The 14,012-nt window shown below is 48.0% G+C and overlaps 1 protein-coding gene and 1 long non-coding RNA gene across 4 annotated transcripts; one reads left to right on the forward strand and one right to left on the reverse strand.

Moving 5' to 3' along the window:
* Nucleotides 1–2,320: 2,320 nt before the first annotated feature.
* Nucleotides 2,321–12,378, forward strand: ATP5MC2 (ATP synthase membrane subunit c locus 2). 3 transcript variants are annotated; one of them, XM_040487935.1, is made up of 7 exons: nucleotides 2,321–2,446; nucleotides 4,114–4,213; nucleotides 4,884–5,016; nucleotides 7,706–7,775; nucleotides 9,241–9,318; nucleotides 9,875–10,068; nucleotides 12,114–12,378. In XM_040487935.1, the coding sequence occupies exons 1-7, from the start codon at nucleotides 2,336–2,338 to the stop codon at nucleotides 12,226–12,228; spliced, it is 801 nt and encodes a 266-aa protein (XP_040343869.1). In that variant the 5' UTR covers nucleotides 2,321–2,335; the 3' UTR covers nucleotides 12,229–12,378. The 3 variants fall into 3 exon arrangements, with proteins under 3 accessions (XP_040343869.1, XP_040343870.1, XP_040343871.1); XM_040487936.1 differs by lacking the exon at nucleotides 2,321–2,446 and adding an exon at nucleotides 3,426–3,497; XM_040487937.1 differs by lacking the exons at nucleotides 2,321–2,446; nucleotides 4,884–5,016 and having other exon boundaries at nucleotides 4,157–4,213.
* On the reverse strand, nucleotides 3,098–4,414 carry LOC121038480 (uncharacterized). Its single transcript, XR_005794379.1, has 2 exons — nucleotides 4,299–4,414; nucleotides 3,098–3,630 (listed from the first exon to the last, which is right to left on the reverse strand). It is a non-coding gene; the product is annotated as an uncharacterized LOC121038480 (long non-coding RNA).
* Nucleotides 12,379–14,012: the final 1,634 nt, after the last annotated feature.

Genomic DNA, 14,012 nt, shown 5'->3' on the forward strand with positions numbered 1-14,012 from the left:
CCCTCAGAAGCCCGGATACTACTGATTCTTTCCCTCCTTCCATCTATTGTTTTCTTCCTCCACGAATAGGGAGGTTTACTGATGGCTCACCACCTGCTATCCTGGGGAACTGATTTGGCATGAGAAAATAGGAAATCCATCAGTCAGCACCCACTGGCCCCAGGAGCTTGAAATTAACAATCGCAAATAGAAGGGTTCAAGACTTAAGAATAGTCCTTGTTGGGGGGGCGCCTGGGTGGCTTAACAGATTAAACGTCTTGACTTTGGCTCAGGTTATTATCTCACAGTTCATGGGTTCAAGCACAGCGTCGGGCTCTGTGCTGACAGTTCAGAGCCTGGAGCCTGCTTCGGATTCTGTGTCTCCCTCTCTCTTTGTGCTCTGCCTCCCTCTGTCTCTCAAAAATAAGTAAAGGTTAAAAATAAATAAATAAATAAAAAGAATAGTCCTTGTTGGGGGTGCCTGGGTTGCTCAGTCGAGAATAGCATGCAACTCTTGGTCTTGGGCTTGTGAGTAATCTCCACACTGGATGTAGAGATTACTAAAAAAAAAAAAATAAATAAACTAAAAACAAACAAAAAACAAAACAAAAAACAAAGAATAGTCCTGATTGGTAATACAAAGGTAGCCCTTTCAACTTGTACAAAAGTGCCTGTTTAACAGAATGAGAGAATATCCTAGAAAGCTAACACTGGAGAGAGCTTCAGAAACCACCTACTTTTCTCCCTGATTTTTCCAAGTGAGGAAATTAGAGTTTTGAGAGATGAAGTAACTTGCAAAGTTATTCACCTAGTTAGTGGTAAGGCTGGGACTAGACTCCCAGTCTCCTGCTCCCAAGACAGCTGTTCTTTCTGTGCCACGTGCCGGTGACATGTGCATCTAGCAACACGCATCATAAAGTAGCCTCATCCTAGCCTTCAGAAGCGAAAAATAAATTATTCAAACACTTCCTCTTCTCTCTGGCAATTTTTTTTTCTTTGCATTTCTCTGTGTCCTACTCTCTCTCTCTTTTTATCCGTCTTATGCTTCTCTCTGTGAATCCATCTTTCTGTTTGGGGTTTCAAACTGAACTGTGGCATGCCTTGCGAGATCCTTTTGATTTTTCTTCTCGGAGCTATTGTGTCTCCCGTCCGAAGGCAAACATGCATAAGCCAATCAAGACTCGTTCTTGGTGACCTTTGTGGAAAAGAACACCCAGAATTTCCATGTGAGAGGTGCTGGACCTCCCTCCTAGCCTCGCTAGTCAATTAAAATGAGTCTCTGGCCCCCCTGAGGGCTGTTAACCAATCCTAAGAAAGAAAAGATCAATCTCATTTTTTCGTCACCACTGTGCAGGGAGGCTGCTAACCAGTCAGAATGTGCCACTAACAGTCATTAGAAAAACTGGCCAATCAGGCCAACCTTGTTACATGGTCTGGTAGGAAAAGAAAGGGATTGATTGGAAAGGACAGTCTGGCTCCACACCCTTTCCTTCCTGGATCCTAGTTTTCCCTCACTGAAGTGGAAGAAGGACCCTTTCCCAAGCCCTGGATTAAGAAGATCCCTCGACCTTCGCTAACGTTCTCTTTCGTGGTCTTCAAATTCACTCTTCCCTCACGTAGCTCAACCGTTTTACATAGTCTGTTTCCCTACTGATTGAATTTCTGACTTCAGGCCTGATAGCAATAGCCTCCCGAATACTTGGCCCTCCCCACAGATCTCTCCATCCACCTACCTGTCAAATAACTTGTTTTGCATGATTTATGAGGGTGGAAAAGTTCAGTAAGTGATAAGTTGAGTCTCAGGAGATGTCATTGAAGGGACCTTGCAATCGAGTCTCCAGGGAGCAGTGCAGAATTGAGTTGCAATGCTCCCAACTCTAATGATAATAACAATAACAATAACTATTATTATTGTTACTGTCATGTATTGACCTCTTACTGAGTTCCAAGCACCTTGCTAAAAGCTTCACATCTATTATCCCAATATTTGCTCTGGGGTAAGCACTATTATTATTCCAAATCTGCAGAGGAAGAAATCGATTTAGAGGGGTTAAACAGCTTGCCCAAGATCACAGTGGCTTGGAAACCCAGGTTTGCGTGAATCCAGAGCCCACCACTGAACGAGGGTAGGGGAGAATTAAACATTGCAGGCTCTAACAGCTTGCGGGAGGAGCCAGCTTAGGTTCCTCGTGGGCCCCTTGGTCCCAATCCCGCTTTGGGATTGTCGGCGATATCCGAGAAGGGTCTGAATTGTCGCAACAAACAGCTGCAACAACCGTTCGGTGGTGGCGGCTCCTGAGGACGGAGGACTTTTTGCCTGGGAGGCTGTGAAGCTGAGAGCTGAAAGGAATTCAGGATGGGCGGGGGGGCGGGGGGTGTCTGGGGACTTCAGGGGAGATCCTGGCCGGCCCCGCTTCCCTCCCTGCTCGCAGCATCTGACACCGTGCCTGGCACCAATTGGTACTTGGTAAATACCTGTTGATTGACTCCCAACGTTCCCCAGCTCCATTCTTCACCTACCCCCACCCCCTTTCCACCCCGAGTCAACAACTGGAACGGAAGGGATATTGGGGAATCGCAGGGCAACCAGGGAGAATCCTCGCCCGAGCTGGAATCGTGGGTTTAGGAAAGGCGGGAAGTCCCCCACCCTTCTCTCCTCGCCCGCGTCTCCGATTTCTCCCCACTCTTTCCCCTCCCTTTCAGGAGCTCAGGGCCATAAAAATGCAGATGGAGGATCGGTGTGAAATAACGGGCCCATATAAATCCCTCTGCCGCCCGCCTGCAAGATGGATTGGCCGCATTGAAATTCCTCCGCGAGGATAATTAAACTCGGGGCCTCATCCGGGCAAAATTACATTCCTGTAATGGCGTCGCTCGGGGTCCCGGGAAATTGCTCCGTGGGCTTTCAGCGGCGGTTTTTATCGCCGGCCGGGGTGTGCCTGGCTGCGGCTCGCCTCTCCTCCGGGACCGTAAAGCTGCTGCCGTGATTTATCCTCCCCTTCTCCCAAATCCGATTAAATGGAGGAGCTCGGGGCCGGGGCGCCGCGGGGCCCGGGAGCCGGGAGGGGGCGGCGGGAAGGACGGGGCCAAGGAGGGGAGGACAAACGGCCCCTCAGAGGGTGGCGGATTTGGCTTTATTTACAGCCGCGGCTCTCTTTTTATTTTTTATTTTTTATGGGGGTTTGGTGAGCTTTCCCCGTCCTTCTCGTGCTGCATTCAAGCGCGATGCCTGGGTAGCTGGGGTTTGGGCATGAGGAAAAGTGGGTAGGCCCTGCTGCCCTCCTTCCAAGGGGGCTGCTCAGAACCTGTCTCCCGAGACCAAGAGGCCTAGAAGAAGCGATGAGGGCCGGAGCTTCCCCCCACCCCCAATTTATTTTGGAAAGGAAGAGCAAAAGGGCACAAGGGAGAAGCGGAGAGGCTTCCATGAGAGCACCTCATGGGGAACTGCTTAACTCCCACGGATGGAGCCTGGGCACAGGCCCGGGCATGCCTGCAGTGACCTCACAGCCTCACTACAGGTCCCTGGTGCCTACTATTCCTTGACTGTCTCAGGACTCCGGAGAGAAGGCTTAGTGTCAGGACGCCTGAGTCACAATCATCATTAGCCCCTATCTTCTCGTTCGATGACGCTGGTTTCCTCACGGCTGATCGCTAGAGTAAGAAAGACAGAGAGGAAAATAAAGGCGGGGCGGCCACAGGCAGCTGGGGCACTTTGCTGACTATTCGCCCACGGAACGGGTTTCCCATCCATAAAGTCAGGGTCCCTGGGCGACAGAAGACAGGAGTCCCATGACTTCATTTTCCTTCTGCCACATTTGGGCACCGAACCCCAAACCCGGTGTTTGTGATTTAACACTGAATTTCTGGTGTGGGCGGGGCTGACAATGTGACTGCACATGCTGGGTACGGGGACGTGAGTCCCAAGATCCCAAACGCCGAGTCGACCAAACCGCCGGCCACGTTACAGATCCGTTTCCACTGCACTTGTCCTCATTTCTGTAGAGGGTCGGCTCCGCCTGCAGTTTATCCTCTCAAACACCAGGTGGAGCGACTGGCCGAATGCGGCCACAAAGCTGGCAGGCGGCGCTGTGGCGCCTGGGCCGACCCTCAACGCTGCGATTTTTCTATCCTTAGAAGAACGACTCGTTGGTTCAGGCCGCGCCTGCGCCGAGCCTTCCTTTCGCTCTTCCCGCCCTCCCCCCGCCCCTCTCTGTCTTCTGTGAACTGGGAGCAGGTAAGGCCTTGGGCCCTCGCGCCCGCGATGCGCCGCGCACGCGCGCGGGACACCCCACCGCGCACGAGTCCTTTGAGGTCCTTACCTTGCATGCTCCCACCCTGGCCCTGAAGCCCTCCCTTGGGCCTGGTACTCCCGCGCCTTAGGGCTGCCCCTTCCGCGTGCCGTGACCTCCAACCGCGCGGGCCTGGCGCCATCTTGGATGTCTCGTGGGAGGGGGGAGGGAAGACCGCCTTGGAGCCGGCGAAAGTCCAATCCCAGAGGGCTCGTTTTCACCTTTTCCTCTCGACCCTTGCAGACGCTCTCGTCTCACCCTCTAGACTGTTTAGAGTTGTCACAAACCTCCGGCTCTCTCCTCCTTTTTATTGCTTTGCCTTCGCTTTCTGACTCGTTCCATTCTTACCCAGCAACTGCCAAGACTTGGCCCCAGGACTTCAGATGCCACGAGCAATGGAGAGAGCAGATAGTCTGTTTTAAAAGTAAACGTGAACGTGGTAGAACAAAACAGCCAAAACACCTTCTCCGTTCAGGCTGTGCCCTGGGGAGACCTATGGCAGGAAAGAGGCCGGTTTCTTTGAAACCATTGGCTGTCTCCCAGTTTCTCCTCCTTCCACTCCAGTGAAGTTGGAGGAAACAGAAGTGGTGGGCTAATAGCGAGGTTTTCTGTTAGAGGCAGCAGGCCCAAGAGAGTCGTGTGGGGCAGCCTGGGATGGTCTTCACCGGCCAGCTTTCCTGTCAAGGGTCTACCAAGAGTCCCCTGGCCCTGCTCTCAAGAGGAAAAGAAGGTTTAAGGAAGGGAATGGGTAAGTCAGCAGCCCCCTAATTCGGCTGATCTACACGAAGGAATAAACTCATGATGTAGGCCCGCTGATTCTGGATGAGGCTGTGGTCCGAGGTGTCCTAAGCTAACAGGTCCAGACTTGCCTGGTTAGGTGGCCAGTGGAGGCATCTGTACTTTGCGCAGGGCTCCCTTAATTGCCACCTTTTGTTGTGGACTTGTAACACGTCAGCACTACTTTCAGCTGTTTGCACGTTATTTACCCCCCCCCAGCTATATTTTATAAATGATAATATTGAGGTTTAATTGCCTTGGGGGAAAAAACTATTTACTTGTTTATTATTTTTTAAGTAAGCTCTATGCCCAACTTGGGGCTTGAACTCAGGAATGACATGCCCTATTGACTGAACCAGCCAGGTGCTTTACTCCTCCTTTTCTTCTCTTCTCTTCTCTTCTCTGTTTATTTTTTTGAGAGAGAGGGAGAGAGAATCTCAAGCAAGCTCCATGCCGTCAGCTCAGAGCCTGATGTGGGCCTGGATCTCACCAACCGCGAGCTCATGACCTGCGCCGAAATCAAGAGTCAGACACTTAAATGGCTGAGCCACCCAGGAGCCCTTCTTTTTTAAAATATTAGGGAAATTTTGGATTTTGACCCAAGAAAACCTTTACAGTCTGCAGCAGAATTGGGTGAGAGTTAACTTATGGGCAGTTTAAGACAGGGGACAAGAGTTGAAGGCATGGATTAATCCAAAAGTGACTAAGATTCTGGATTCAGAGGTGTAACCTGGGAAAATATTGAGTACAACTCCTTTAAGGAAGTGTCCTTTAACAGGTTTAAGTAATCCTGAGTATTTCAACTTATAGCATATTAAGTATTAAGTGTGAGATTTCAAGTCCTGGATCTACCACCACCATCATTTCAGGACTGATTTTAAGAATGTGCTCTTGGGGTGCCTGAGTGGCTCAGTCAGTTAAGCATCAGACTTTGACTCAGGTCATGATCTTGTGGTTCATGGGTTCGAGTCCTACGTCGGGCTCTGTGCTGACAGCTCAGAGCCTGGAGCCTGCTTCGGATTCTGTGTCTCCCTCTCTGCCCCTCCCCTGTTTGTGCTCTCTCTCAAAAATAAATAAAGGTCACAAAACAAAAAAAAGACTGTGCTTTGAGAAGCACAGTGTACCACTTGAGAAGCTTGTTTGAAATATAGGATACTTGGGCCTTATCACCAGAGAGCTTGTCCAGGAAGGTCTAAAGTGGCACCCGAATATGTATTTTTTTTTTTAAATGCATTTTTTTTTTTAATTTTTTTTCAACGTTTATTTATTTTTGGGACAGAGAGAGACAGAGCATGAACAGGGGAGGGGCAGAGAGAGAGGGAGACACAGAATCAGAAACAGGCTCCAGGCTCTGAGCCATCAGCCCAGAGCCTGACGCAGGGCTCGAACTCCGGGACCGCGAGATCGTGACCTGGCTGAAGTCGGACGCTTAATCAACTGCGCCACCCAGGCGCCCCGAAAATGCATTTTTTAATACATATACCATCCCTCCCTTTAGGTAACTAGTTCACATGAACGTTGAAGAAATTCTTTTTTGTAGGTCTTTAACCCACCCACTCCTCTCTCAGATAATTTCTACTAACTTAGGCACCTACAGGGTGTCAGCTCTGTTTTAGGTCTTCAGCATACAAAATAGAATGCCTCTTACTGTGATGGTGCAAATGAATACGTTAACAGTCGTGGCTAATTAGAGTAAAGGCAGGATTCTTCCTGGGCCTGCCTCGCCCTTTTACTTAATGTAGGAAATGGAAGTCTTTTGAGGAGTCCAATAACTTCCAGGGATTTCAGTAAAAAGATTTTTGGAGATCCTTCCAGGGTCTTAGCCACCAACAACTATCTCCCAAGAGTCCTTAAAGGGCAGCAGTTTTAGTCCCAGACAATGAAGTCTTGAGAAGAGTTCCTTTTAGAGAGAGTAAGGAAAATTTAGGCAGAAGACACGGGAACTTCCTCTGACCACAACTCGTGAAGCTATAGAAATGAATAACAAAGCTGAGACCAGGTGGCTGCTTGTTCAGACTAGGGGGAGTCACTTGATTATAAGGAAATCTTGGAAGCTGTGTGGAGGAAATCTTGACTTTAAGGTTTTATTTTTTAAGTTTATTTATTCTGAGAGTGTGTGTGCACATGTGCACACGGGGATATTGGGGCAGAGAGAGAAACTCTCAAGCAGGCTCTGCACTGTCAGTGCAGAGCCTGATGCAAGAGCTCAAACCCATGAACCGTGAGATTATGACCTAAGAGTCAGACACTTAACTGACTGAGCCAGCCAGGTGTCCCTTGACTTCAGGGTTTTAATTCCGTCTCTGCTGATGACTTGAGGTCATTTACTGTGCTGTTTGGGCCATGTAAATTTAACAGCACCTTTTCTGCTATTAAGGATATCCTTTGGAGCGCCTGGGTGGCACAGTCAGTTAAGCGTCTGACTTCGGCTCAGGTCACGATCTCACAGTTCGTGGGTTCGAGCACCGCGTCAGGCTCTGTGCTGACAGCTCGGAGCCTGGAGCCTGTTCCGGATTCTGTGTCTCCCTTTCTCTCTGTTCCTCCCCCACTCATGCTCTGTCTCTCTCTGTCTCTCAAAAACAAATGTTAAAAAAAAAAAAAAAAAAGATACCCTTTGATGAACAAGGACAATATTTACAGCGCTACTTTTGTAATTCCAGCTCTCCTGCCACAGCCCCTCATCCCCTGAAAATGTATACCTGTGCAAAGTTCGTCTCCTCCCCCTTCTTGGTGAGTGCTTGCCTTTTCTGGGAAAGTTTTTGAAGAGGGGCATCGTGTTTCTTCCTTGCCACACGTTGCTCTTCACAGCTAGGTTGAGGGAAGGTCCTTTGCCGCGTTAGCCTGACAGCAGAGAGTGAATGCTTACCAGGCACCCCTGTCTCCGATCCCTTGGAGGCCAGTTAATTCTTTTCATCCAACTATGTTAGAAGAGTGCAGATGAGAATCTCGAGTAAGGTCAGGTTATTCCTATCTTGAAACTCTGTGTGCCTGTAAACTGGAACCCTGCCAGGAATGGTAAGCATGAAGTAGGTAGCCTAACTTGGACCGAGTACACGCTGTGTTCAGGATCTTGCGCTGAGTGTCAGAGTCATACCTGGGAGTTCCCTCCGGAAGCTTCAATTTGGGTGGCAAGTTGAAACACACGGAAATACACGTTGGAAAAATATTTTGACTTAACAAGCAACGGCATGGAAGAATTTATAGATTATTAGATGGTGGAGGCAATTGGTTTATACATCTGTAAGTGAAAAGGAGTGATAATATTATTGGGGGGGGTAACCATTGATTGAGCACCTGAGTTTACCAGTTTGTATACATAATCTCATTTATTCCTCAAATCAACCCTGAGGTACAGCATTCCAATTTGGTAGAAGAGAAAGCAGGCTTAGAAAGATTTAAGTGACTTGTCCTAAGATCACACAGCTGAAGTAAAGCTAAGATTAGAATCTAGATCTGTCTGATTAAAACCCTGGCTCTTAACTACCATGTTGTCTGCTTTGGTTTGGGGTTCGTCAGAAAAGGCTACGAGAAGGGGTGGATTTTGAACGTGGATCTTTGTGCCTATTTTCCTGAAGGATGTGTCTAGGGAAAAATGCTCCCCTAATCATTGGCTTCCCTCTTATGGGTTGGCCATTACCAAAATATATCTCTCTCACTGAGTGAAGCAAATGCATCTGAGGCTTAGATTTCTTCCTGTTCTAGAGGCCTGTAAAAGGGTATGGCGGGGCGCCTGGGTGGCGCAGTCGGTTAAAGCGTCCGACTTCAGCCAGGTCACGATCTCGCGGTCCGTGAGTTCGAGCCCCGCGTCGGGCTCTGGGCTGATGGCTCAGAGTCTGGAGCCTGTTTCCGATTCTGTGTCTCCCTCTCTCTCTGCCCCTCCCCCGTTCATGCTCTGTCTCTCTCTGTCCCAAAAATAAATAAACGTTGAAAAAAAAAATTAAAAAAAAAAAGGGGGTATGGGGAGAGTGGGTAATACCTCATAGCCCGAAAGGAAGTACGTTTCTTCCCTTAAAACAAAGGAGAAGCCTAAGAAGCAAGAGAACTGGTTTGGTTCTTGAGTCTAAAATTTACTGGAAGTAAAAGAATGATCGAAGATCAAGAGAATGAATGGGGCATCCACGAAACAACTTGGGGTGGTTCTGAAATTCCTCCACAGCCATCCTTGACCCTCTTGCCCTTATGTCATTCCCCCTAGGTCAGGAGCACCTCTCAGCTGTTGAGCCGATCACTGTCTGCAGTGGCACTAAAACCACCAGAGACACTGACAGATGAGGTACCTTCTAAGGTGGAAATTGGGCCTGTGGTTGGGGGTGAGGGGGGAAGAGGGTTACCTGGCAGCACCAGTAGGGGGAGTGCTGAGGACGATCATCACAGACTAAAGTTAGTGAAGGATCAAGGCCATTGGCTTTAGGTGAGGGTGGAGGACAGTTGATACCACATATGATCTAGTGTTCCAGTTTTTGCCACTGGCATTGCATGCCCATGTGTGCTGCTGATAACTACCATTATGTGACCTGGTTTACTGACTTCATTTGGTGGCAGTTGGTCCCAGGAAGACGATGATTTCAGGGCACCAAGAACAGGCTAGGCCTTCAGTCTTACACTTCTAGAGCACACCTGAATTTTGAAGGTATTTGATGTCTACCTCTTTGATCAAAGAGTTCTGCTTGGCAGCATGTTAGGAGATTTTCCAGGGAGTTAAAAGTTTTTCTGTTTGGGGGAGAAGCCATGGAATGTGGTAGCATAAAGGGTTTAAATGGTTCAAAACTTTCTGAAACAAAAAAGGGATTTCTTAAAATCTTTATCCTCTACCTGCATCTTCTTCACAGAGCCTCAGCAGCTGGGCAGCCCCACGTCCCCTGACCTCACTTATTCCTAGCCGCGGTTTCCAAACCAGCACTGCTTCAAGGGACATCGACACAGCAGCCAAGTTCATTGGGGCTGGGGCTGCCACAGTTGGGGTGGCTGGTTCTGGGGCTGGAATCGGGACTGTGTTTGGGAGCCTCATCATTGGTTATGCCAGGTAAGCTGGGCCCTCAATTGGCTCTCTGTTTCCAGAGGTCTGGGCAGAAATATCTGGGGATCTTGAGCTATATGTCCTATACAGTAGCCACATGAACTTGAGTTCAAATTTTAGTTAACTAGGGGCACCTGGCTGGCTCAGTCAGTAGGACATGTGACTCTTCATCTCAGGTCACGAGTTCGAGCCCCATATTGGGCACAGATGTTACGTAAAAATAAATAAAAATTTAATTAACTAAAAGTACACAAAGTTTAAATTTTGTGTACTTATAATGTGGCTAGGTGGCCACGTGTGACTAGTGGCTACCATATTGGAAAATTCCATTGAAAAGCTTTGGTTTAGAGTAGGAGTCAGCAAACTGAGGTGGAGGGCCATATCGAGCCACCGCCTGTTTTTTGTATAGCTGAGCTAAGAATGGGTCGGGGCGCCTGGGTGGCGCAGTCGGTTAAGCGTCTGACTTCAGCCAGGTCACGATCTCGCGGTCCGGGAGTTCGAGCCCCGCATCAGGCTCTGGGCTGATGGCTCAGAGCCTGGAGCCTGTTTCCGATTCTGTGTCTCCCTCTCTCTCTGCCCCTCCCCCGTTCATGCTCTGTCTCTCTCTGTCCCAAAAATAAATAATAAAACGTTGAAAAAAAAAAAAGAATGGGTTTAACATTTTTAAAAGGTCATGAAAAAGAGACCGTATGTGACCCACAGCATCTAAAACATTTACTATCTAGCTCTTTACGGAGAAAGTTGGCTACCACTGATCTAGAGCCTCAAGTCAGCATAGTGGTTTCTTTACTGTTTTTCCCCATCCCTGGGAATTCCCGCCCCCCGCCCCCCCCCCCCCCCCCCATCACTCCTGGGAGAACTGCCTTTGCAGCCAGCCCCACAGTTTCCTGACACTTGGGACTGTTTAGTCCCCCCCAACCCCTGGCAACTCACTGTTAGAACTAAATTAATCCTCTAGAGACCTGCAAGTTCTCTTAATGCCTTTGAGGAAATAGGTTTATTTTAGGATGTATATGAAACAGGAAGCCTGACTGCTTCTGCATCCACAGTCCTGTTAAAAGCTGGCGTTGCTTTACCTTATCCGTCAAGGCTTCCAGAGGTGACAGAGTAAGGGAAATAGAAATTATATATTGACTTTCAAAGTTGGAAGACTTACCTTTATCCCATTTTGACTCATAATCCAAACCCCACAGACGATTTGTGGGGTTTTTTTTTTGTTTTTTTTTTTTTTGAAGTTTATTTTGAGAGAGAGCGTATGTGCACACACAAGCAGGGGAGGGACAGAGAGGGAGAGAATCCCATGTGGGCTCCACACCAGCAGCACAGAGCTGGACTCCGGGTTCAGTCCCACCAACCGTGAGATCATGACCGAAATCAAGAGTCAAGACACTCAACCGATTGAGCCACACAGGCACCCCCCCCTTCCCCCCGCATTTCTTAAAGCCCAAAATCTTTAACTAATTTGAAGTGAAAGAAGGTAGTGTGTCCCCTGGCTTTATGGAACACCACTAGAAAAACCCCATTGTAGAGGGTTTTTCTGGTTGTGTTTCATCAGGCCATAGAGTTCTGAAGTATACCCAAAGACCATCTAAAGAATAAAGAGGAGACCAAGCCTTTAAAATCCCCCACTTTTTTAACATTGTAGTTCGGCTTTTATACATTTTTTTATTTGGGGTTCTGCTCCTTCAAGTTTCAGAGCAGTGCTCTGATAGATTCTGCCACTCTGGATACCTGTTCCATCCTGGTTGAGCCCTGGATAGTTAAAGGTCCAGGCCCAGAGGCCATAAGTTATGCTATGGGTGATCCACTAGAGGAGGTTATGTTTGTACCTGGGCCATGTTAAAGAATTTTGGATTGTCCACTCCCAACATTCAGTCTCTGTAGAGCCCTTGATGGATCCGGCAGGAATTAGGGCCTGATGGTGCCACCATGAGAGACTCATTACATAAGATGAGCTTGAGGAGATGAATTTTCCCCGAGCCCACCTTTGATGTTTATCTTTTTCTTTGTGTGGACTAGAAATTCAGTCTTTTCTCCTCCCCTTCTCCCAGGAACCCCTCTCTGAAGCAGCAGCTCTTCTCCTACGCCATTCTGGGCTTTGCCCTCTCGGAGGCCATGGGGCTATTTTGCCTGATGGTGGCCTTTCTCATCCTCTTCGCCATGTGAAGGAGCCGTCTCCACCTCCCATAGGTCTTTTTCCCGTGTCACGTCTGCCCTGTATGTTCCTTTTCCTGTACCTCCCCAGGCAGCCTGGGGAAAGTGGTTGGCTCAGGGTTTGACAGAGGGAAGACAAATAAATACTGTATTAATAAGATCTTTTCTTGTGTCTCCTGTGTATATTTGTTCTCCTTAGTTGGCTGAGTGCCTTGGTGAGAGTGTAAGGCCTGGAGGGTGGTGACAGTTCTAAGTTCACCAGGAGTCTGGGCTCATTTGTTCTTTATTCTCTGTGTCAGGAAAGCTTTATTCAAATTAGCACTCCTTTTTTAATAATTTTCACCGGGGATGGCCTGTTACCTTGGAGGACTGGGTCAGTAGAAACGAACAGCAGTGGCTTAACATTTTGACTAATGGGCTCTCTGTTGCCACTGCTACTATCCTGGCTCAGGGCCTCCTTGCCACCCACTTGGTCTATTGCAGTAACCTTTTAACTGGCCTTCTGCCTCCAGTCTCTTCCCTCTAGCATTTACTTCTGCCCACCACTGCCAGGTTAATTCTTAAGTATAAGACTAGTTTTTGTCATTTACCAATTCAATAACAGTCTGCCCTCAGCTTTCTTGGCTTTATCTTTTATTATTCCCATACTCTACCCAAAGTGGTATTGTCATTTTTTAAATACTTTCCCTCTTTCCTGTCCTTATCTTCATGCCTTGCCCTTTGGCCATCTCTGCTTTCTTTTTCCTGAATCTTTGCTCACTTTCCTCTTTTTCAAACTGTTGTCTTTAAAGACTGAGTTTAAATGCTACCTCTTACTCCATGAAACTTTCATCTGGTTTCCATCTACCATCAGTCAAATGAGCATTAACTCAAATAAAGGACTGTAGATCATGTTGTATCCTTTATAATGCTTAGGGTCTGTGTAAATTGTGGATTTGCTATGTACATGTGTGTCCTTTATCTTCCAAGTTAGACTATCGGTTTTTTTAAGGGACTATGTCATGTTCATTTTGTATCCCTAATAGTATTTAGCACGATGTATCTCAGCAATATATTTTTTTTTAATGTTTGTTTATTTTTGAGAGAGAGCACGAGCGAGGGAGAGGCAGAGGAAGAGGGAGACAAAATCCGAAGCAGGCTCCAAGCTCTTGAGCTGTCAGTGTAGAGCCCAATGCAGGGATTGAACTCATGTGAGATCATGACCTGCGCCAAAGTCAAATGCATAGCGGACTGAGTCACCCAGGCACCCCTCTCAGTAATATCTTTGTCAAATTTTTTACTTGGTCATCTCACCCATCCACCTCACTTCAAAAATGAGGAAACTGAGACTTTGAAAAGTCAAAGGATTCTCAGGAACATTCAGTAGCTGAGCTGGAGCTAGAGCAAGGATCACATCTAATCAGGGTGTCAGACTACCATACTCGATCTTGTGGGACTCCCCAAGCCCAGTGTTGCCAGTGACTTATTTTCCCAAGCACGAAGGAAAGGGCAGAATAAACAAAGTAAACCTTTTCCCTTAAAAATCCCCTCAAGAGGGACTTTGGACAGTGAGGTTAGTAAAAAGTAAAGAATTGTAGGGGCGCCTGGGTGGCGCAGTCGGTTAAGCGTCTGACTTCAGCCAGGTCACGATCTCGCGGTCCGGGAGTTCGAGCCCCGCGTCGGGCTCTGGGCTGATGGCTCAGAGCCTGGAGCCTGTTTCCGATTCTGTGTCTCCCTCTCTCTCTGCCCTCCCCCGTTCATGCTCTGTCTCTCTCTGTCCCAAAAATAAATAAAAAACGAAAAAAAAAAAAAAAAAG

This window comes from Herpailurus yagouaroundi, unplaced genomic scaffold (genome assembly GCF_014898765.1).
Source record: "Herpailurus yagouaroundi ecotype Mexico unplaced genomic scaffold, PumYag 166, whole genome shotgun sequence".
Lineage (NCBI taxonomy): Eukaryota > Metazoa > Chordata > Mammalia > Carnivora > Felidae > Herpailurus > Herpailurus yagouaroundi.

Excerpts from the sequence above, each read along its gene's own strand:
- ATP5MC2 (XM_040487935.1), top strand. The coding sequence starts at position 2,336 with ATGGGCGGGGGGGCGGGGGGTGTCTGGGGACTTCAGGGGAGATCCTGG. Across the intron at positions 2,447-4,113 it reads CTGGCACCAATTGGTACTTG|AAGAACGACTCGTTGGTTCA; the intron begins GTAAATACCTGT and ends TTCTATCCTTAG. Across the intron at positions 4,214-4,883 it reads CTTCTGTGAACTGGGAGCAG|AGGCAGCAGGCCCAAGAGAG; the intron begins GTAAGGCCTTGG and ends GTTTTCTGTTAG.